The sequence below is a fragment of the Aedes albopictus genome, chromosome 2, assembly GCF_035046485.1.
Source record: "Aedes albopictus strain Foshan chromosome 2, AalbF5, whole genome shotgun sequence".
NCBI classification, from domain to species: Eukaryota; Metazoa; Arthropoda; class Insecta; order Diptera; family Culicidae; genus Aedes; species Aedes albopictus.
This window is the reverse complement of record NC_085137.1, coordinates 82328316-82353525: the sequence shown is the minus strand read 5'-3', so window position 1 is coordinate 82353525 and position 25210 is coordinate 82328316. Positions and strand designations below refer to the sequence as shown.

The window sequence follows — 25210 nt, the reverse complement described above, 5'->3', positions numbered from 1 at the left end:
TTCAATATAAAAGTGATTTAAAACCATCTTATACCGTATCTGACTCGGATCCGGGTGTCCCGTTGAAAGTAGCCGTATATAAAATTGAACAAAACTTTTGCATGCGGCAAATCAAATCACGGCTTTTCCGACAAATTGATGACCGGTTATCAAGAAAGTAGGCTAAGATCACATTAGAGACTATCAGTAGTTCCGAAACTAGTTCCGGGTTTCCCTCCGAAAGCGCCTAAATATAAAATTGAACCAAACCCATGCATGCGACACATCAAAGCGCGCCTTTTTTTGATAATATCACAAACGTTAGCAAGCAAATAAGCTCAGACTATTTAAGAAACTACCGGTAGTGTTCCGCAACTGGTTCCGGGCATGCGACACATAAAATCCGGCATTAAAAAAAAACAAAAATCCGAACGGTTAGCAAAAAATAGCCTCAGATCACATTAGTTTCCGACTTTTTAGGTAACCCGATGAACAGTTGACAAGAACATAGTCTCAGACCATATTTGAGACAACTGGAATCGATTCCAGGTGTCCCGCCAGAAGTGATCAAACGTAAAATTTAACGAAACCCATGCACATCAATTAGCGGAATTACAAAAATGAACAAAATAAATGTCAAAGCGATAAATCAAATCGTGACTTTTTTGATAGCCTGTAAACGTTGGGTCTTGGGTGAGATTATAAGTGAAGAAATGGTCAAAGTCTTCATATATGCAAGAGAACAAAATCGTGAATAAAGCAATCTCTTCAAATCACTTAATTTCTGATTCCTGCGGTGTAAATGTATAGTAGGATGGATCAATGTTTCATGGACAAATTAAAATTTAATCACATCAACACCGTAGGGGAGACTGGGGAGACTTGATCCCTTTTTCTTAATTAGCCTGTAACTTCAAGAAAAACACAATTCTATGGTTTTCATACAGAATGGAAGGTAAACATCTCCTGCAAGTTTATACACAACAGAAGGACTTTAAATTATTGTTAAAGTTTTCAAAACTGCGTTTTTATGGAGGCATGTCTTATGATGTATTTTTCAAAAATGGGCCACAATTGATCCCCTTTTGAGCACATGGTTAATTTAAAGGGAAAATAACTCCCGAAGCTTCCTATTCATTTTCATTTCAAGTTTTCTTGTATTTTAGATGAATATAATGAATTTGAAATTATAAGATTTCCTTAAATTGTTGAGGTTATGCTGTATTTTGAAAATGGGGAGACTTGATCCCTCTTTTTATGGTGTGTAATAAAATAATAATTATCTGACAAGTTTTATCATTGAATACACTAGAATTCCGAGTAAATAGAGGCTTCCGAATAGAATTTTAATTTTCACATACATAATATGTGTGTAATCCTCGAGGGATCAAGTCTCCCCATGCTACTGTTGTATATACCAAGCAGCATTAATTAAACTATTTATAAAACAGCCTTATTTGAATTAATACGTTTAAATGTGTTTTATTTACACTATGTGCTGTTAAATTTTGACAGGATTTGGTTCAATTTTTACAAAGTTATTGAGATTTTTCGGAATCGCCTAAAAGATGTCTGAAGGACTGAAAACAAACCATCAGCCATTAAAAAATAATGCAATGCACAATCAAAATCAATTGTAACCAATACATTGTCGTCTGTCAAGATGTGGTTTTGGAAAAAATATGCTAGAAGAAAACTGTTTTTGATTCCGAGAAACTATGGGGGGAACAAGTCTCCCCAGGGATCAAGTCTCCTCAGTCTCCCCTATAAAGTTTTTTCAATCTTCAATTTCGTTTTGCTTCTTAAATTACTGCTGATAATTTGGGTGCTGCTGGTTGAGCCCTCGCTCTTCTCCTTGCGATTGAATAAAAAATTCTCATTTTTTTGCATTTTTCTCGTAAGGAGGTCAAATTTTACATGAATCGTGTTACCAATGATAATATAAAATAGAATAAGTTTGTTGAAATAAACATTGGCGAAGATCACAAAGTGATCTGTGATTGTGAATAAAGTTAACCTTCCTCATACATAAGCTGACGCTCACCCCGCTGCCGTAGTGCATGGAATGGGATCATAATGACCACGGCTAGGGTTAAGGTGGTCAAGCAGTCAACTGAGAGGTCTGACATTTTTCAGCTCTGTTTTGCTGTTGAACATAACATCAAAATATATACCCACTATCAATTAGTTTCCCATATCGATGATGGCTTTGTTAAAATTGTTGCTTTTCTATATAAAAAGTGTTCACAGGATTCAGATACATTTTGGCTAACGTCGACGGAAAGTTCATGAGTACACATTCGACGAGAAAGGCACTATCACCACTAGGTGGATTAATCTGGGTTCTATTTTTTTTTTTTTGTTCTATTCAATGCTATGTTGCTATGTTCTATTCAATTCTATGGATTTTTTGTTCTATTCAATGCTTGTTGTAACTGACTTACATTCCCTCCCAGATTTCATTTGCGCAAAGCTGAACGAGGGAGGCGGACATAGATAGAGGGAACGCATATAATCGTATTTTCCCGATGTCATGTTTAATTTGGCAAAGGTATACTTTTGCTGAAGTAACTTCATCAGATATCGATTATAGGACATAAAGGGGATGATACAAGAGAAACACAAAAAAAAAACGAAGTCAATTCTTCAAACTTAGTAGCGACACATTACTTTTCTAGCAGTTTTGTGGCAATAAAATGACAGTCGGAATGCTTAAAACCCGAAACAGATTATGCATTTGGAATGCTATATAACAGCAAATGGTTTTGGATAGCATTTTGTATGCTAATTAAAGGCGTCTAAGCTGTCGAACTGATATGCTAGGGCAGCAAGCACAACAAATGCAAATATAATACTGATGTACCGTAAAACGGGGTATCTTTGATAATGCGGGTAACTTTGATAGTGCGACGGGCATTGCATAGTTTATCTTATAAATATGATTCCTTCAACCAGTTAAGAAAAAGGCAAACGTAGATCAATTCTATACATATGAAAGTTCGTCTTAGACGTATTTTCATTAAAACCTAGTTAATAAACAACTTTTTGAACAAAAAATAAAAATTGTTGATATTTTTGTTATTTGTCAACGCCTTCAAACAATCTGCTATACGACTTCGTTTCAACTATTTTTTCAATGAATGGACTCTTATTCTCGATAGATTCACCTTAGTAGATTCCAAATCTGGCCTTGAATCTCTTAACGAGGTGTGTTTTTACGAAATGGAAGCAATTTTATAAATTGGGATATAAATCTCCATACATCTATAAACGCCTAAAAGTATGCAATGGCCTTGTAATTTCATGTAGATACATCTGATTTGTTCAAAATTTGTTAATAAAACATTAAAAAACTAATCGAAAAAAGAAAACTCACCATAAATAGCATGTTAGCATATGCTGATATGCCGTTAAACATACATTTTTACAATGATAATGTTTTTTGATAGCTAAATTCACTGTGCATTTCACTCAGTACTCCACAAACTCATGTTTATATGTAGAATTTAGTAAAAAATCAATGTTTTGATAAAAAAAATTATCTTATATATTCCACAAGGCTTCTCTCATCATGCTCATACTCCTAAGATTTCAATATGTGATTATTTTTAAAGATTTGATGTGTTTTTCAGGGCACTATCAAAGTCACCCCAAAATAAAAATCTGATTCTCGCTCATATGGAAAACTAAAAGTCAGCCAAAATATTTAAGATTATCGAATCTTACAATAGCAATTGATAACTAATACCTCAGTACTTGTTTTAAAAATATAAATTTAGGAGAAATATTGTTACATGGAAAAATATTAAGAAAAATCGCTGAAAAACTATCAAAGTTACCCCGTTTCACGGTACTGCTTATTCAAATGCTTATTGGTTACCTGGGGAGCCAGTTACCATACTACGTTCAGAATTCCAAGAAGAAACGTCAGAAGTAATTCAGCAAAAAAAATCCCTAAAGGAATCCCAGGAACAAATACACCCAAACCTTATTTTTCGCCCACTATTGGCTTAGCGAAAAAAATTTCTACTGACAAAATAATGATCAAAATACACATTTTTATATTTTTGTACACTTCTCCCAATCACGAAGATGTTTTAAAAAATATAAAACTGTTGAGTTTGCTCATTGTCTTAGCGGTAGAATTTTTTTGTCGCTTAGCCAAGCATGGACGTAAAAAAAGGACGAGGTGTACTTGAAAGAATGTCTGAATGAATCTCGGGGGTATTCTCTAAAGGAAACCATGAGAAAACTAGGATTAGATTTGCACCAAATGCGTGCAGTCCGTGGCAAAACAAGGCATCCAAATCAGTCATGTACCAACAAAAATTCCACAAAACAGAATGAAGGATGCCCGGGCAAATTTCTGACGGAATGACGGAAAATATTCCTGCAAGAAGCTCGGAAGAATTATCCAAAGAAATCCCGGGAGAAATCCCAGGAAGAATCCAGAGGGAATTCCTAATGCAGTCTCGAAAGGTATCTGTGAAATAATCCTAGAAGAAATCTGGTAATTATTTTCAGGAATTAATGAAGGATTCCCTGAAAAAAAATCTGAAGGAATCCCAGGAGTAAACCCAGGAAGAATCGTGATTGATTGCCAGGAAATATCCCTAATGGAATGACGGCATCCCTGAAAGTATTCTGGACAAATTCCTGAAGAATTCAGTAACAGATTATATGATGGAATCCCACGAGAAATCCCGAGATAAAAATCGTAAAGAATTCCTGGGACAAATTTTCACAGGATTCTACAGGAGGGACTACAAGATGAAACCTGGTAGGAATCCTAGAAGAAATTCATCGAGAATTACCAGAAGGAATTGCTGAACATTCACTTGGAAAAATCCCCGTGGGAGGTCTTAGGAAAAATTTATAAATTACGTAGCATAGCATAGCCGACCGTCCTGGGATGGCGTTTAAAGCGCCAGAAAAGTAGCCTGGGAGTAGACAAACCTTTCATTGAACAACCTCTTTGTTTGACACCTGGTCAGGTCCTTACGATCAGCGAGGACGGGGAGCATATGTTGATTAGATATCTATGATAACATAATGTCCAAGAACTTGGCTCACCTCATAGATATCTGGAGTTGGAAGATGGATAGGGAGGGGTGGGAAGCTTTCCAAGATACAAGTTCTTTACAATTTGTGCAATGTCGCCACACTTGTGTAAACCCCGCCTCCCCACTTTACCCCTTATATGAAGACCAACACAGAGAAAAATATGTATGTAAATTTCAGTGAGAAATCAAGCACATAAGGAGAATGCTAGAATGATATACCATGTGAAATTTCATTATGGTCTTATAAATTTCCGCCAAACATCACTTAATCCACCATAGACACTAACGGGGCACGCGAATATAGGCGGGAATTTACGTGATCAATAATGTAATTTAACATATAAATGTGAATAATTGTTCCCCTTATGTGCATGATTTCTCGCAGCATTTTACATAAATATTTGTTTTTGTAAAGATGTACGTGATACAGATTATACCAAAGTTTATAATTTCATAATTTATACATTTGAACGGCTTTGTAGAAGACGTCACCTCTCCGCCGAAAACAATAACATTGAAGGTACACTCCCGATCAAAAGTTTGGGGTCACCCCTTCAAAAACATGTCATTTTTTTTGGCCCATATCTCCGCCAATTTTCGTCCGATTTCGAAACCCTAGGCTTCATTCAAAAGATAATAAGTCAAAGAAACTTTGAACATGATTTAAAAATAATTTCCATAAAATTTTGTTTGTAAATTTATTCCAAAGTTGCCAAATTTTCTAAAAAATGAATATAAACTTACGGCAGTGTCGCTGGAAATTGGGTCGACCAAATTTTAAGATGAGAACGGTAATATAACCCATTTTCTATTAGCTTTCAACTGCTATTTACAGAACTTAGCTTAAAAATCTAGAAAAAAACAGTTATTAAGGAAGTTAACTCTTCATGTCATCGACCAAAAGTTTGGGGTCACTTTCGTAAAACGTGGAAAAGTGGTTTGGTGATACCTTCGTCATCTATAGTTCAACTTTAATTCTTTTTGGCTCATTCTAAAGATAATTAACTAAATTTACGTTTGATGTCTTTAACTTAACGTATTTAATGATTTTTATATATAAAAATGTTATGTTAAGTTAACACATTTCAACACATTTCAAAAAACGAAGCAACTTTACGTTAAGTTTTAGTATGTAAATTTCAACAAATATGTGTCGTTCAATGTCTATGCAGTAAGTATCATTCATTGTGTTTCAAATAAGTCAAGAAGAATTAAAATTAAATAAAAAAAGACAAAGATATCAACAAATCACTTTTCCATGTTTTACGATAGTGACCCCAAACTTTTGATCGATGACATCAAGGATTAATTTACTTAATAGCTTTTTTTCTAGATATTTTAGCTAAGTTCTGTAAAAAGCAGTTGAAAGTTAATATAAAATGGGTTATATTACCGCTCTTATCTTAAAATTTGGTCGACCCAATTTCCAGCAACACTGCCGTAAGTTTATATTCAATTTTTAGGAAATTTGGCAACTTTGGGTTAAGTTATCATACATATTTTTTTTGATAAAGTATCTTTTCAATCTTGTTCAAAGTTTCTTTGACTTGTTATCTTTTGAATGAGACCTAGGGTTTTGAAATCGGACGCAAATTGGCGAAGATATGGGCCTAAAATAATGACATGTTTTTGAGGGGGTGACCCCAAACTTTTGATCGGGAGAGTACTTTAAATCTGAAATTGGACCCATATGTATTTTTTTTGTTCGAATGAGTGTAATCAGTTTCGTACCTTTTAATTGCGCCCTAAAAGGTACGAAACTGATTACACTCATTCGAAGAGGGTATTCTGCTTAGAGGGTTCGAAAAGTCGGTACAAGACCCATATGTAATATTGTTACTAAATTGTTTACTATGTACATAGTATGGATATCTGAACATCTTTTTCGAAGACAGTGTGTTGAAATACAAAGTAATTCTTAAAATATTTACCTTAAAAAGGGCAATGACTTGTACGTGAGAAAACCCACAGTTTACATCATTCAATACTTCATTGAAAATGTTAGGTACTCAATAAAACGATACGAAAAAATTTTGAAAAAAAAATACACTCATAATATTTTTCGAAAAACCTCAACGAATATGTTTCGTAGAACCAGTTTTCGTAAATTGAAAGTAATTTGTGTATAAAAACGGTCCATTTATTTCACTATACTGAAACAGGAGTTGACATTATAAATCCTTACTCATTCGTAGATTTTCGCGCCAGCTTTGTAGAATGAAAAAAAAAACATACAATCAAAAGTTTTTTTACAAACCAAGCACAAAGATAAAAATTCAACCTGTTTCCATTTGCATAGTATAGTGGGCAGTGTCCCCGCCTGTCACGCGGGAGACCGGGGTTCCATTCCCCGTCGGGGAGCCATATGTTACCGTTGGCAGCACTGCTCGTGCCTTCGGGGTACAGAACTTCAAGGCACGACAAGTGCTGACAGCGTCTACGCTTGACAGTGATTTTTTGTGTGGAAAAGAGTAGCAAAGAAGGTCTGAAACAATGATTATTAATCATTCTATTGAAATTCATTGAATTAATTATTCTACCTTAATCTAATTATTTCAACAATTCCTTTGATAGTTGTGTGTGTGTGTTTTTTTTTCAATATCTCCAATAACTATTCTCCATTCCTTCGATAATGCCTTGGGTAATTCATCGTTTTTTTTTAAATTTCTTCATATAAACTGTTTGTTATTTCTTTGGCAATTTCTTTGAAAACTCCTTCGGATATATTTTTTAATCCCTTCTCTGATTCCTATGAGCCTTCTTTAGAAATTTTCTTCAAAATTCCTTCAATAAATACTTTATTTGAAAATTTCTCACTATAATCTTTTGGAGACATCTTTGATTATTACTTTGGAAATTTCGTTGGCTAATACCTTAGCAATTTTCTTCGGGAATTCCTCCGAAAAAAAAAAATCATCGGCAAAACATTCAGAATTCTTTTGGACAGAATTTTGCTTCAGAATTCCCTTGAACGTTTCTTTAGCAATTCCTTTCGGAATTCTTTCAAAAAAAAATCTTTCAGAAATTACTTTTATGCTTTCTTTAACAATACTCTTGAGAGTTTCTCTTGCATTGTTTTTGGAAAACCGTTCGACAATTCTTCAGAAAAATCCTTGAAAAGTTGTTGTTGAAATGGAGATCAGAAAGTGATATTTGTTTGTTTGAGATAAGAGGTTAAAATACTGAAAATAATATCCAAAATTTACTCCTGGAACATCATAGCACATTTGGCTCTTGAAAAGATGTAACTATTAGCAGTGAGCTATTTTATTGATCTACAGATATCAAATTTTACTATTGGTCAGAAGGTCCAAGAGCAAATTTTTGATATACTTTTACCTCTTATCTCAATCAAACCAACATCACGTTTTGATCGTCAGTACTTGACCTCTACCCTCTTGCAACTCTTTTGGAAACTGTTAGGTACAGGGGATGGCCAAAATGTTTGGGATAGGCAACTTTTTTTTCTCTCACAAAAAAGTTCAACATACTATAACTTTTCATTAAGCGCATCAAAAAATCTCAAATTTTGACTGTTTGTCAACCTACTATATGTGTATCATTGGTACAAATTTGGGCTCGATTGATTGATATTTCGCAAAGTTAGAACCGTTCGGGTAAAACACTATTTTTTAGACAACTCATTTTTGAGCTGTCATATCTCGGAAACCAGTGAACCGAATTAAATGAAATTTTGAACGTACACTAACAATATGTAAATGCTTTACAAACTATTAAAACATAGGTACTTTTTAAACTTTGAAAAAAGTTAACATGGATTGACACTTTTTGAAATTTTCTCGAAAAAATGTAATTTTTTTACATCAATGTCAATAAATATTCGTGTTGATATCCAAAGATTTTCCACTTCTGTTCTCAAATTATCTCTAATCAGATATATTAGAGCCTATTTAGATTAAAGGAAGAACACATTTATTAATTTTTGTGTGGTATTGTAAATTTGACTTATTTTCCTCTATATGGGTAAAAAAATCAACCTGGTATAACTTAATTCGTCGTGAGAAAATATTACATTTTATAACGTCGTATTAAGTATCAATATATTGTTGATAAACGTTAAAAAATTCATTCAATTCGGTTCACTGGTTTCCGAGATATGACAGCTCAAAAATGAGTTGTCTAAAAAATAGTGTTTTACCCGAACGGTTCTAACTTTGCGAAATATCAATCAATCGAGCCCAAATTTGTACCAATGATACACATATAGTAGGTTGACAAACAGTCAAAATTTGAGATTTTTTGATGCGCTTTATGAAAAGTTACAGCATGTTGAAATTTTTTGTGGGAGGAAAAAAGTTGCCTATCCCAAACATTTTGGCCATCCCCTGTAGTTTTGAAGGAAATTTATTCGGAAATTTCTTTGGGAATTCCTCAAAAATTTGTTCGCGAAATTCTTTGGGTTCACCATTGAGAATCTCATCGAGAATTCCTTTTTGAGTTTATTCGGCATTGTCATTTTCAAATTGAGGATTTCTGAATGTCTATAAATTTCCAAATGAATGACCAACGAAATTTACAAAGAAATATCCGAAGGTATTCCCACTATACCGAATTAATAGAGAAATTAATTATTAAATTATTTGTTTGAGCACTTTTCCAAATAATGGTCTGGGAATTTCCAGAGGAATTGATAAATTTGCTGCATATGACGCTTTCGAAGGAAATTTTGAACTAAAAGATTTTCCGAACAAAATTCCGAAGGAATTCTCTAAAAAACTGCTGAATACAGAAGTTATAATACACCGTTCACCCAGAAAATCATCAATAAAATTGCCAAATGAATTCCCAAAAAAATATCCGACAAACTTTATAACTAAATAACCGAAAAAAAAACTCCGGAAGCAAAACAATATAAATTCAATGAAAACATGAAGAATTACATAAAGAATCACAATATAATTGCCGGAGGAATTTTCAAAGAAAGTGCCAAAGGAATTTCAGAATAATTGGTGTTAAAACTGCAGAACAAATTTCCAATCAAATTGCTGATCAAATTCCAATGCAACTGTCGCAGAAATTCTAAAAAACATACATAAGAATTCTTCTGTAAAAAAAAAACAGAATCTAAAAATTCCACGGAAATTCCCAAGGAAAAAAACGAAGCAATTTCAAAGGAAATACAAGCGTTTTACGATGGTTCTAGGATGCCTTCAGGAAGGTGTCATGGATGTTTTAGAGGGATTTCATTACATTTGAAGTTGTTACAGGGGCTTTTAGGGGGTTTCGGTATGTTCGGGAGTTGCATGGAGTATTAGTGGGCTTTAAAGGCAGTTCCAAGGCGTTTCAAGAAGTTTTCAGGTAAGCGGAGTTTCTAGGCGTTTTAAGGGGCTGTCCATAAGCCACGTGGTCATTTTTATGGGGATTTCAAAACCCGTGGTGTTTTTTTGTTCATACAAAAAATATTTTGTATGGACCATGGGCTTTGCCCTAATTCCTCCCCCCCCCCCCCCCCCCTGCAATGACCACGTGGTTTATGGGCGTCCCCTTAAGACGTTTCTGGGGGTTTCTGATAGGTTTTCGGGGTTCCACGGATGTTAATGTGGATTTTGAAGGAGTTTCAAGGTGTTTTTCTGAGGAGTATCAAGGCGTTTCAAGAAACTTTCAGAGGAGCTTCAAGGCGTTTCGAAGCGGTTCAAGTCGTTTCAAAGGATGTTAGTGGGCTTCATATAGTTTTAAAGGGCTTTAAAGGAATCAAGGGGTTTTCAGAGAAGTTTCATGGTGTTTTAAAATTTTTCAAGGGTTTCTGATAGATTTTTAGAGGACACAAGGGAGAGGAGTTCAAGGCGCTTCAACTAAAGGTCTAAATGGGGGTTTCAGAGGATTTTGGAAAGTTTAAGGGAGTTTGAGGAGGTAATAAATGCATTTTCAAATGGGTTCAAACTTGGGTTCCAAGTTGTTTAAGGTTGTGGTTTCTGATAGGTTTTCTTGGGTTCCAGCAAGCCCGTGCACAAGGGAGGGGTTTTTTGGGGGTTAAACTCCTCCCATTGTCGATGTTTTATACAAAAGACGCCCAATCGCCCTTTGCCAAAATTAGGAAAAAAACCCTCCCTCGTCGCATTTCCTGTGACTTCCAGTGTTTTTCAAAGTGTTTTAAAAGGGGTTTCAAGGTGTTTGAAGTGGCTTTTCAAGGAAGAAAAAATGAATTTTAAGAGGAGTTCATAGCGTTTCAAGGGGTTTCTGTGGAGTGTCAAAGAATTTCAAGCCGTTTAAGAGGTTTCAGGTTTCTGAGATTTGTCAGAGGGTTATCAAGGTATTTAGATCCAAGGGGGAATTTAAGGCGTTCCAAGGCGATTCAGAGGTTTGTTGATAGGTTTCCGGGATTTCCAGGAAGTCTTAGTTGATTTCAAAGGAGTTTCAAGGAGTTTTGAAAGAGTTTGAAGGCGTTTTATGGAAGCTAACGAGAGGATTCAAGGCGTTTCCATTTGTTTCAAAACTTCAAGCCAACTTTTCAAACTTTAAATATCCATTTTAATCCGTTTTCCCCATTAGTCCAATGACGTCCGAAAATTCCGCTGAAAGGAGAGTGTGAATAAAAATTAAAGGCTCATCCGAACTGCCGAACCCTAAGCCGCCATGGAACGAAATAGTCCTGTCCGTTTTATTTAATTTTAGGCTCTGCAAATCCCCGAGCGTAGTTTTACGTTTACCAGACACGGCGGCACCGTCCGATCGAAGAAAGTAAAAGGGACCTGCAGCGCCGTAAATGAGATGGGTTCCACATCGTCCGATTTGGGGATGCTTCTGCTGCTTCTGCTACTAGTGCCTCCAGCTAGATATCGTTCGGAAAAGATCCCAACCAGGCAGGCAGGTAAGTACTCGTCACAAGTTTCCGAAACACTCTCGGGGAACTTTCTTTTATGTTCAACCACTTTTCAACCCCTTTTCACGACGACGACGACGATGGGTTCTACCTCACGAGCCTCATTTTCACCCTGAAGGCGAAGAATTAAAGGCGGGCTACCGTTTGAATCAATTTCCAGCTTATTTTCATTCCGAATGCCGAATTAATCCGTTTCATTAGACTTGATTGAATAGGCTTTCGCCGGATTGTCTGTCAGCGCGCTCAGGCTGCTGCTGCTGCTGCTGCTGGGGAGAAAATCCAGAACGAGTGAGTGAGCGTTTGCGTGTCAGTGGGATCGACAGTTGAGTGGGGTTCACAGGATGGACGGACAAGGGTCCCTCCGGGTGTTTTATTTTTGGGGCCGAGGTTTGGACAGCCAGCCAGCTAACCAGCCAACGGTGCGCAACAGCTGTTCTGTTCGCATTGCAGGAGCTAATAGGAACATTTCTGGGAGGTTGTATTTTGCGCTACTGAGGAGGATGGAGAGATGCCGCTTCTACTTATAAAGGTACCATCCACATTGAGCAATAAGAATGTTAACTAAGGTTTGATGGTATGGATTGAAATATGTTTTGTTTAATTCTGAAACAAGTAGCAGGTAAACGTGAATAGTGGATGTCATTATTTATGTTGTGGTCACATGAGGATCCATGTGTGGAATCATTATATTCAATTACAATATCGAGAGCAAATGAAGAATGATATGATAGCAATATAAAACAACTAAAGCTCCTCAAACAAATCATAGAGGGCATAAATAACTCGAAATCAACCATAATGGTTTTTGGGTTCCTTTTGGCGTCCAAAACAACTGTGCAAAATGTTAGTGTTATTCACCAATCTCCGTATTCGATTGAAATTTGTGTGGAATTTAGACAAACGCTTTTTTTTTATTTTTCTCATGAGACCGTTACAATTACAAATATTTATTTATCTTTTTGTCCCAACACTCTTCGGTTTATCGAGTGGGGAAGTGAGGAAAATAATAAAGCATTTAATCTGAAAAATATTAAAAACTCATCGGATTTGTTATAGAATTTGAGCAGGACCCGATATATTGATAAACATTTTTTATCTGCCCCTCAAAATGCCAAATCCGGCTAAACTTTTTGGAAGGGGGGGGAGGAGGTTCAAGAAATCGAAGTGAAATTTGTCTCAGCCTTCATACCGAGTCATTACCATACTCGTGGATTTCAAGATTGCAAAGAAGTTTAAGGCCACACGGGATGACGTGTAGTTTTTCCTATCTTCCCTCTCTTTCTAACAATTTGCCTCGCGATTTTGAAGAAGCAACGATTCAACCACCGTTCCGTCCGGCCTTAAAAAGGGCAAGTGGCCTGGAGAATTAAAAGGGATCATACGGGGTTTCAGAAGCTTTTCAAGGGAGTTTCAAGTTGAGAGGGGGGGTCGTGTCATAGGCGTTATGTTGGCGTTTTCGGGAGTTTCTGAGGGTTTCAGGTGCGTTACGCTCCGAGGAAGTTTAAGGAGGATTTCGAAGGCATTTCAGAAAGCTTCAGAGGATTTTGGGCGAGTTTCAGAGGCGTTACTCAGGCGTTACGTAGACGTTTTCTGGGGTTTCTAGGGTCTCACTGCTCTTAGGTGAACTTCAGGGAAATTTCGGTAGTGCTTAAAAGCATTTCATAACCGTTTCAGGTGGTTTCAGAAGAGATTCAAGACGTTCAAGACTGTTAACGATTGTAGATCTTATGACCTATACTGCCTCTACTCAAGAGAGCTCATAGAGATTCTTAAACAAACATTGAACTTATCACTTGTCAGCACACAGTTGCATGGGACTGTGTAATCATGACATTCGTTCAATCATTCAAGCACAAAAGTTATGCATGTAGATTCGATGACTTATGCTCAAGAAAGTTTTTTGGGAAGGTGGTTTTGTACCTTTTAATTCCACCCTATTTTGCTTATCCTTTGACAGAGACGCGAGGGGGGGGGGGGGGGGAAGGAGGGATTTGAGACTGTTTGAGGTTTCCTTAAAACTGTGTGTGCTTGAATGATTGAATGAATGTCATGTTTATAATCTCATGCAACAGTGTACTGACAAGTGGTAAGTTCAATGTTTGTTTAGGAATCTCTAAGAGCTCCTTTGCAAGCCCGTGCACAAGGGGAGGGTTTTGGGTGTTAAACCCTCCCCATTACCGACGCTTCATACACTAGGCGCCCCTCCGCCTTGCGCCTGACGAAATTGCGAAAAACCCCTCTTTTGGCGCCACTTCTGTGCACGGGCCTGCTCCTTTGAGTATAGTTCATTGGATCTACAATAGTAAACAGTCTGGAACGTGTTCAACCTTCTTTGAAATCGCCTGAAACGTTTATGAAATGCTTTAAAGTGCCGCTTAAGTTTCCCTGAAGCTCACTTATGCGCAGTGATCCAAAATTAATTCTCAGAAACTTTAACCCTTTAAACACCTCAAAACCCCCTGTAACGCACCTGAGACACTCCGAAACACGTCTGCGTAACGCTTCTGAAACCTGCCAAAAGTTCTCTGAAGTTTTCTGAAGTGCCTTCTCAATCCCCCTAAAACCCCCTCGGACCCCATGTAACGCACATCTGATCCTCAGAAACCCCCGAAAACGTCTACATAAGTCCTGCGTAACGCCTCTGAAACTCACCAAACATATTCCGAAGCCTCCTGAAACGCCTTTGAAATTCCCCTAAAACCCCCTCGGATCCCATGTAACGCACTTGAGACTCTCATAAACTCACAAAAACGCTTTGAAATGCGCGTAAAATCGTGTGAAGCTTTTAGAAATGACTTAAAAATTCCTCTGAAACCCAATCAGATCCCATGTAACGCAACTGAGACCCTTCGAAACCCTACTAAAACGACCCTGAAGTCCCCATGCAAGGCCTCTGAAGTGAAGCTGCCAGCTGGGATCGCTCATGCAGTGCCCTAGTGGACAAAAGAGCTGTGAATTAGGTTAAGTAGCTGAAGAATAAAAAGTACGACTTGTTTAAATCCGACGATTCAACCATTGGACTCGGCCTTCTTCAGGGGGTATAAACTTGTGCCGTCCCTCGTATGTTGCTAGAAACTTTGCGCTGGAATGTCCTATGCGTTTCAAAGGTCAACGCATTTGCTTTCACGGCTGCGTTGTTCGTTATTCGAAGCTTACGAAAACTAAAACCTGACCAGTTGCTTTGACACAAAAATGGACATTTCCTGACGAAGGCCGAGTCCAATGGCCGAGACGTCGGAATTAAACAAATAGTCCTTGTCTTGATTATTTGTTAGACTGAAAAGCCACCCGAAAACAGATATGCTGGTCTTTATTCAAAGCCTTTCGCAGGAATTCCTCCCGATAATTCTCAATGGAATTCTTTAAGGGTTCCCACCAAGTTTCATCTTGTGATTGCTCCCAAAAATACTGTCTAAATTCTCAAAATTCGTCACAAGATTTGCTCTTGAAATCCTTTCAGTATTCCAGTCAGAACTCTGCAGTTTTCTTCCAATTATTCCCAGGGCCAGATTGAGGACGAGTGGCGGTGAATCTGAGGGTCTGGTCCGCGCCCCTACATTTTTGGGGCCCCCACAGAAACCTGTTTTGTTACTACACATTAACTTTAGGATTCGGGTCACACAAATACTGTTTGAAAACTAAGATTTTTTTTTCGCTCATTACTTTTGCAAATCCACATCCGTTCCGGCCCGGCCCCAAAATCCAGAATCCGGGCCTGAGGGATTTCTCTCGGAAAACTATCAGGCGTTTCTTTTGGCATTTTTCACGTGGTGGCGATTTTACCCAGGGGTTCTCCCGTGATTCCTACCGGGAGTTCTTCATTCATATCTTTATAGATTCTTCAATTAATTTCTTGCAGCTTTTTTTTTGCTCCAGCGATTTCCCTGAGATTCTTTTTGAGATCTTTCCGAGACTTTCTTTCTTTTGAGAGGACTCAATGGAGAATTTCTCCATGAATTGTGGTAGGAATTCCTTCCAGGACTCTTTCGTTGATTCTCCTTGAGATTCTTTATTCGGGAATTATTCCTTCAAACTCAAGTAACATTTATAGGTCAAATAGGCTAGAAAAGGTTCTTAGAATCATCCTTAAACCAAAATGAAAGGTAGAGTTTTAGGCCAGTTCCCAAAATCTCCACAAGACATCAAAATGTTAATTGGTGGGCGTCAATCAGGGCTTCCTCGTCAATTCTTCTTTGTCAATTGTCCCAGGATTTTCTCACGAGATTTGTTTAGGGGTGTCTCCCGAGGATCCTTTTTTTTTTGGCATCAATCCTGGGATTCCTTTATTGATTTTTTTTAGGTTTGATTTAGATAATTCTCTCGATGCAAAAAATCTACCTGGGTTTGCTTCAAGGATTTCTACCAGAATTCCTTCCAGCATTCTTTGAGGTATTGCTTCCGAGATTTATTAAGGAATTCATTCGGAGTTTTGTCCTGGATGGTTTCTTGGTTTTTTTAAGATTTCCAGAAAATCTCTCAGAAAACCTATAAAAGATTCATATAATGATTTTTTTTTTTCAGAAATCTTTTCATGGATTTTTCTGGGAATTCTTTCCAAGATTTCTCCGTAGATTCCTCCCGAAATTTTGCAAGGATTCCAGCTCAGTTTTTATTTTCAGAAACTTCTTCCGAATGTTTTCTAGTATTTTTCCCAGCGTTCTTTCCAGATTTCCTCCCGAAATCCTCCGGGGACTTCTTCTGCAATTCCTTTATTAATTTATTCACTGATTCCCTTCAATATCTTTGTTTGGAACCTTCCTCAATCGTAGTGGTTGTTCTGGTTCCAAATTGTTCTTTTTCGGTTCTGGGGCCTTTATGTTGCTTCCCAAATGCGAACTACACTTGTACAACTAATTTCGGGAGCAAATCACTACAAACTCGACCGATTAGTTTAACACACTATATATTTGACCTTCAGGTTCATTCAAACATGCACTTTATTTAATTAACTTAGTTCTATTTAATTTATTCTTAACTAATACACAACACAGTTAATTACGCAGGACGTTTACTACACAGATTGACGACGGCGACGTAGATTGTTGCCGTGAGGAGAAATTGGTACGCGCCCGATCGCGGTGATGGCTCGATAAACACTGCTTCGGCCAGTGTTTCTATCTGTAGTCCACGCTGTAGATATAGATCATGATAATCCCTCTCTCGTCTCTGTCGGTCAAAGTTGAAGTAGATGTGGATGATATCGCACAGCAAACGGTGCCTTACACACGTAGGTCTGGCCGGTCAATGTGTGCACTGACCGATCGATGGTTGATCGTCACGCGGTGAGTGACCATGATGGTGGTGGATCGATGATTGCCAGAGATAAGAGGACATGATATCCAACATCCTGCTCTCCGCAGAAATAACCATTTCTGGACCATGGTACTCGAAGACCTCGTCGTGAAGTGATGAAGATTTGAAGACGACATGCAAAGAAAGAATCAACCGGTAGGCCTTTCCCACTAGGTAAAAGAGAATGGACAGGTCCTCACCTGGACCCTCTGAATAGAAAGCCTTGTATTAATAAGTGGCCGCCTTCTTCGTAAACCTCGGATGTTGGACGGTCTTGTAGCAATGCGTTGGTTGGTGCGTTTCTCAACGTGTTGATCGGATTCAAACATGGAAAGAGTAAGACCCGGAAGCCTGATACGAAAAGGTGATTGAACTTGGAATGGTCCTTACCTGGACCCTTCGGTTTAAGGGCCTTGAATTTTATTCTTCTACGTAGATCGGCTTGCTGCAGACAAGGTGTCCAGGGTAGATTGTGAAGACGTTTCGATGGTAGAGGAAGATTCTTCATCATTGGGTGCTAGAACTGGCAGTACACAAATCTTGGCTACGGGGCGGGTAAGCCGGCCGGAGCCGGTCTGCAGCGTAACGACGCGGACGACACCGTCTCTTCCGGGATGTAGCTCATGGATTCGAGCTAAAGGCCAGCGCATTGGTGGTTGATTTTCGTCTACGATGACAACTACTTGGTTCTCTTTCAGTTCGACGGGTGGTTTGATCCATTTACTGCGGGGTTGCAGCATTTGCAGGTATTCTACATGCCAGCGTTTCCAGACGTCCTGAAGCATCTTCTGGATCTGCTGCCATTGGTGGAGGCGGTTCATTGGAGTTGATTCGTAATCGACGTCTGGGACCGACTGTAGCGAAGTTCCGACGAGGAAGTGGCCAGGAGTTAATGCATGGAGATCCGACGGGTCATCTGATAGCTTTGTTAGCGGGCGAGAATTCAGACACCCTTCAATTTGGACCAAAAGCGTCTCCATGTCGTCGAAAGCTAATTTCCGGTCTCCCAACACTCTAACAAAATGTTTTTGCGCCGACTTGATTGCCGCTTCCCAGAGTCCTCCGAAATGGGAGCCACGAGGAGGGTTGAAGTGCCATCGAATACCAGAACTTACACATTCACTGGCGATGGCATGCCGGAACTCTTCGGCGCGCAACAGTTTCCGCAGTTCATTGGCCGAACCGACGAAATTCTTGCCGTTGTCGGTGTAAACATCTGAGCACAGACCACGACGAGAAACGAAGCGACGAAAGGCTTGGAGAAACTTGGCCGTACTGAGGTCCACTACCAGTTCTAAGTGGACGGCTTTTGTGCTGAAGCACACGAATACGGAAACATATGCCTTCGGTGGTGCATCTCGGCGATGGCGTGGCTTGAGATAGATTGGCCCCCAAAAGTCGATCCCAACGATGGAGAACGGACGCGAAGCAGTGACGCGTTGCGATGGAAGTTCGGCCATGAATTGTTGAATGGCTTTCGGCTTTGCTCGGAAGCACGTGACGCATTTGTGAACGATTCGTCGAGAAACGTTTCTGCTTCCTAAAATCCAAAATCGCAGTCGAAGGGTATTGGTAAGAAGCTGAGCTGCTGCGTGAAGAAGACGTTCATGCTGACTCCGAACAAGGAGTTCCGTGAATGGGTGTGATCCTGGGAGCAAAATCTGATGGCGGGAGTCGAAAGGTTGCACTGAACGATCGAGGCGTCCACCGATGCGGAGAATGTTGTCCTTGTCGATGATTGGATGAAACCAACGAAGTCTGGAGTGAGATGAGATGGCCTGCTTTGCCCTGACAGCCTTCAATTCCACCGGAAAGGAGTCTTTCTGTACCAGTCGAATGAGAGCCAATTCGGCGCCACGAATTTCGGCGGTGGAGAGTGGCGAGAGGACAATTCGTTTGGTTTTAGGTAGGCGCAAGTTGCTGAAATATCGCCGCCAATAAGCAGTGATCCGTAGCATATTTTGGTAGTTGGAGAATCGTCCGACGTATTCTTCAACGAATGTTGGCAATGGTGAAGTTGTAGCTAGTGCAGTCTTCCTAGCTTCCTTTGTCGCTTCTTGATCGATCCCTTCGCTGACTTGAACTGGCCATGTTTCCTTGTCGTTTTGAAGCCATGGAGGCCCTTGCCACCATTGTTGAGACTGAATAAGGTCCGCCGCTGGCAATCCTCTCGAAATTATATCAGCAGGATTCTCATGGCCGGCGATATGGTTCCACTCACAGTTCTCGGTCATCTGTTGGATTTTTGATACGCGGTTTCCGACGAATGTGGACCACGTAGACGGTGTTGCCTTGAGCCAGCTTAAAACGGTCGTCGAATCAACCCAGAAGTACGCCTTGGAAGAAATACGCAGCGCAGCGCTGACCTTACAGTAAAGTTCAGCGGCTAAAAGTGCACCACACAGCTCTAAACGTGGAATGCTTTGCTGCTTGAGCGGTGCAACCTTTGATCGAGACGTCAGTAGCGCGATCTTTACTGTTCCGCAAGCATTTGATGATCGGATGTATGCACACGTTCCATAGGCGGTTAAAGAGGCGTCCGAAAAGAAATGGAGCTCAGCAGAGGTTGAATCGGGGAGCAGGACAAACCTATCGATGCGCAATTGGTTCAAGCGGGGCAGTTCGGAGCAGTATTCGGTCCAGCGGCGTTTCATTTCGTCTGGCAGTTCTGTATCCCAATCGTACGGTTTGTTATTCTCGTCCTTCAGACCCCAAAGTGCTTGCATGAAAACCTTGGCAACGACTACTACAGGACCTACCAGACCGAGTGGGTCGAACAACTTAGCGATACTGGACAGGGAACTGCGCTTCGTTACTACGGTGTTTAGAACGCCGGAGGCTTCGGGGACGACGTACTTCAACTGGTCCGAGCCGGGCTCCCAGTGCAGGCCCAGAGTTTTGATGGATTGATCCTTGGCAAAGTCCACCGACGGTTCTATGGCTCGGTTGGCTGGAGGGATGCTTACGAGTTGCTCGCCCATTTTCGGAGTTGCATTCCGGCTGAATTCAACATGGCATCCATTTGCTCGCGAAGTTCGATGGCTTCGGCGACAGTATTTGCTCCAGAAAAAAGGTCGTCAACGTAAAAATCTTCGATAGCCGCCTGAGCTGCGGCTGGATAATTTGCGCCCTCGTCAAGAGCGATCTGTTTCAGTACTCTGGTAGCAAGATACGGTGCTGAAGCGGTTCCGTAGGTTACAGTCTTCAATCTGAAGGTTTGTATCGGGTCTGTCTGAGATCGGCGCCAGAAGATTAGGTGAAATTGGCGGTCTTCGGGAAACAGCAAGATTTGCCGATACATTTTGGCAACGTCGGCGATTAGCATGATCGGATGAAGTCGGGATCTCATCGTGATTGCCCTCAAATCCTCCTGAACGACGGGACCAACCAGCATGGCATCGTTCAAAGAAACTCCACTAGCGCTCTTGCACGAAGCATCGAAGACGACGCGGACCTTGGTGGTGGTGCTATCTTCTTTAATCACTGGATGATGCGGAATATAGTAGGCAGGTCCAGACACTGCTTCCATGTTTTCAATTCGCTCCATGTGGCCCAACTCCTCGTACTCATCCATAAACTTCGTGTATTCGTCGGCTAACTGCTGGTCTCGTCCTAGTCGGTTCTCAATCAAGCGAAAACGATGATATGCAGTGCGTTTATTGCGATCTACTTTTCTCAGAACGTCTTCCTTGAACGGTACGCGCACCATGTACCGTCCGTCCTCACCGCGAACAGTGGTTTCAGAGAAGAACTTCTCGCAATAGGCTTCAGCTGCAGAAGGAACAATTGCCGAGTCATCCTCAATCGCCCAGAAACGCTCCATGTTGCGTTGTAGCTCGGCAGTAGTGGCGACGTTGCAAACTATGGAAGGCCTTGACTGACCTTGAGATGTTTTTCCACTGATTATCCAACCGAAGACGGAATTCACGAGACAAGGAAGCGACTCGCCTAATGAAATGCGTCCCGCAACGCTAAACAAGTCAAAGAACACTTCCGCTCCCAGCACAACATCGATGGTCCCAGATTGGTAGAAAGACGGATCGGCTAACTGAATTCCTGTTGGAAGTGACCAGCTCGACGCGTCGACAGAGATCGATGGCAAATCGACGGTAACCTTGGGAAGGACGAATGTTTCAATTGTAGCGCTGTAATTGGAAATCCTTGATTTTATCGTGGACTGGAACTTGCAGCGGACCTCGGTGGCCGCTTCGCCGATTCCTGCTATCGGCAAATTGACTCTGCTTCGAGAAATCTGCATTCGCTGTGCTAGCCGCTCCGTTGCGAAGCAACATTCGCTGCCTGAATCCAGCAAGGCGCGTACTGGATGCTCGTTCCCGCTGTTGTCCACCATGACGATGATCGCTGTAGCCAACAGGACCGTCGTTCGTGATATGTCTCGAGAAGTGCAGCTGGTGATGCCCGTATGCGCTGCGGGGGTGGATGAGAGTGGTTCGTCATTGCTGGATGTCTGGTTTGAATGTGCGACGGCTGCTGATTGACTGCTGCCCTCCGGTCTTGTAGCGTAGCACAATAGTGTGTGATGTCGTCCTCTGCACTTACGACAACTGCTTTCGGATGGACACTCCTTGGCCATGTGCCCTCGCCGCAGGCAGTTTCGACAAAGCCTGTTGCGTCGAACCTGTTGCTCCTTCTCGTCGGCTGTCATTTTGAAGAATTCTCCGCACGCATAGAGGGGATGCTTGCCGGGGCAAGCTGGACACTGCCAGGATCCAAACTGAGAAGCACCGTGGTTGGCAGCCCGAGGTGCGTTGAACTTCTTCACTGATACCGATGTCTCCACTGACCTTCCGCCAACCGTTTCCAACACGTTGACTCGTCGTTGAAGAAATTCAATCAGTTGCTGGAACTTGTTCACATTGTTCGCCTCCGCGTATTCTTCCCAATCGCGCCTCGTGACAGAATCTAACCGTGTACTGAGAAGGTGAATCAGCAGTACATCCCAATGCTCAGTGCGTTCGCCCAATTGCTTTAACACCTTGACATTGGCCTGGAATTTTTCGATAAGACTGTGCAATTCCACGGCCGTCTCCCGCTTCAGGCATGGAAACTCGAACAGTGATTGAACGTAAGTTCGTTTCAAGCGCCGGTCATTTTGATAGTGATTGACCAGCAAATTCCAAGCTACCGGGTACTGTTCGTTGCTTATTGGAATGGTTTGAATTAATTTTAACGCTTCACCAGCCAATGAGGAGCGCAAGTAGTAAAACTTTTGTATCGTCGACAAGGAGGTCGAAGTATGCACGAGCGATACGAATAAATCGTGGAAATTGAGCCAGGTCTCAAAGTTTCCATCGAAAACGGGCAGTTTAATATTTGGTAACTTGAGGTGCGAAACTTGATTCGTATCAGCACGGGCAGGTGCCGGCTCGGTCTGATGTAGTTGGAGTAACGTACCTTTCGCTATGTAGTACAATTTCTCTACCTCTGTCCGCTCCTTCAAGTACGTCTCCAAAGCTTCGTCGGATTCTTCCAGCATATCCAGCTCACCCTGTACGGAGTTGTATTCCGTCCACAGGTCCATCAAATTCTCCAGGCGTACGGGCACCTCGCGCTTGTCTCTGTCGTCTTGATAATTGTTGACGAAGTTTCTAACTCCGGCTAACGATGAGAGGATGCTGCGTTTGCGATTCTTCAAACCGCGTAGTTTCCTCTCAGCAGCAGACATGTCGACGATCAGTGGCGGAATCTAAAACCAAAGAACCGCGTAGACCACGCAAATCGGGTATAGTTGATTGAAACCCTAATTACCTGATATCAGGCAAATTATTGCCTTGTATTGTATTTGAATCTGCTCCTCGCACGGGTTGAAAATAGCAACTCTTGTTGACGGACAACTTCTCATGTGATGGCAGTACGTTTCATTAATTTGATTCACACTGCAGCGATGGCACAGTGGTCCAGTCTCGGGGTCATCGACGGATCCTCAGAGGGTGCTTGACTTGATGTGCAGCAAATTAACCCTTGGGCGCATCACCAGTGGGTCCGCAAAGGCTCGAAATCGTCACGGCCACCCACACACGGCAGTTGAACAGCAATCAGAAGACATGCAAAATGGGATCACGGTAGAACTTTTCTCACAAGTTAAAGCAATAGGAATTGCACTCACCTACGTGAGGCATGAAAATGCCTTATATTATTATTCCAATGAATAGCAGCGATGATGAGATGGCGCGTTCGCCATGCAATTCCTCATAACGGGCAAAAGGCGCGAAGGCAGCAGAACAGTTGACTCCAATGATATACTGGCTTGAGCGGATTCCTTTCGACGCTCATCCGGCTCGAAGGACCATGTTTGGAACCTTCCTCAATCGTAGTGGTTGTTCTGGTTCCAAATTGTTCTTTTTCGGTTCTGGGGCCTTTATGTTGCTTCCCAAATGCGAACTACACTTGTACAACTAATTTCGGGAGCAAATCACTACAAACTCGACCGATTAGTTTAACACACTATATATTTGACCTTCAGGTTCATTCAAACATGCACTTTATTTAATTAACTTAGTTCTATTTAATTTATTCTTAACTAATACACAACACAGTTAATTACGCAGGACGTTTACTACACAGATTGACGACGGCGACGTAGATTGTTGCCGTGAGGAGAAATTGGTACGCGCCCGATCGCGGTGATGGCTCGATAAACACTGCTTCGGCCAGTGTTTCTATCTGTAGTCCACGCTGTAGATATAGATCATGATAATCCCTCTCTCGTCTCTGTCGGTCAAAGTTGAAGTAGATGTGGATGATATCGCACAGCAAACGGTGCCTTACACACGTAGGTCTGGCCGGTCAATGTGTGCACTGACCGATCGATGGTTGATCGTCACGCGGTGAGTGACCATGATGGTGGTGGATCGATGATTGCCAGAGATAAGAGGACATGATATCCAACAATCTTCAAGAATGTCTATTTTTCCTGAGGCTGAAATCCTTCAAAATATGTTTACGGGATATACGAAACGAGCAAAAAATGTAAATTGTGATACGGTTATGCGGTGATTAATCCTAGAATGCAATTTCAAGAATTGCTCAAAGGTTTTTTGAAATTGCTTTGACGATTACTTTGAAAATTTATCAGTAATTTCTGAGGATATGCAATTGACAATTACTGCGGGAATTGACAAAAAATAGCTTTGGAAATTTTATCATTGTGAATTCTTTTTTAAATCAATTCAAATGCTAATTGCTATTTTTTTGAGAATTTAACATTTTTGCCTTTCTCGTACACCAAGGTGTACCGAAAGGCTATATGTTCACTCCAAAAACGAAAATTTGATAGAGCCCCCGGAGGGGTCAAGTGTTATATACCAATCGACTCAGCTCGACGAGTTGAGATGATGTCTGTGTGTATGTATGTGTGTGTGTATGTATGTGTGTGCGTGTGTATGTGTGTATGTGTACAAAAAGGTCACCTCATTTTTAGATAGTAAATACGAACCGATTTCAACGACCGATGGTTCATTCGACGGGGTACATTGTCCCATTGTTTCCTATTAAAAATGGTTCAGATCGGTCCAGCCGTTCGGGAGTTATGGCCATTTAGGTGTTCCGGACCGGTACCCCAGGAAGGGACCAGATATGAAAATGCAACAAATCCATGCATGCGACCCATCAAACCACGGCATTTTCGATTATCTGATGAACGGGATGAAGGAAAATAGTCTCTGACTATATCTGAACCGGTAGTGTTCCGGAACCGGCGCCGGGTGTCCCGCCGGAAGTGGCCAAATAAGAAAGTGAACATAACCCATGCATGCGACACGTCAAATAGCGGATTTTTCGATAACCAGTTGAATGGTAAGCAGGAAAATAGTTTCAGACCATGTTTGAACCGGTAGTATTCCGGAACCGGTTCCGGATGTCCTTCCGGAAGTGGTCAATTCAAAATGTGTACCAAACCCAGGCATGCGACACATCAAAGAGCGGCTTTTTCGATAACCAGATGAACGGTGAGCAGGAAAATAGTTTCAAACCTCGTTTGAACCGGTAGTGTTCCGGAACCGGTTCCGGATGTCCT

At 40.9% G+C, this 25210-nt stretch overlaps 1 protein-coding gene across 1 annotated transcript in view; it reads right to left on the bottom strand.

Moving 5' to 3' along the window:
* Positions 1–17603: 17603 nt before the first annotated feature.
* Positions 17604–25210, bottom strand: part of LOC134286099 (uncharacterized) — a 34564-nt gene continuing 26957 nt past the window's right edge. Inside the window, exons 3-4 of the mRNA XM_062847668.1 lie at positions 20475–22882; positions 17604–20175 (exon numbers count right to left, since the gene is read on the bottom strand). Coding sequence (XP_062703652.1) covers positions 17604–20175; positions 20475–22882 — 4980 coding nt within the window. The remainder of the gene's footprint in view (positions 20176–20474; positions 22883–25210) is intronic.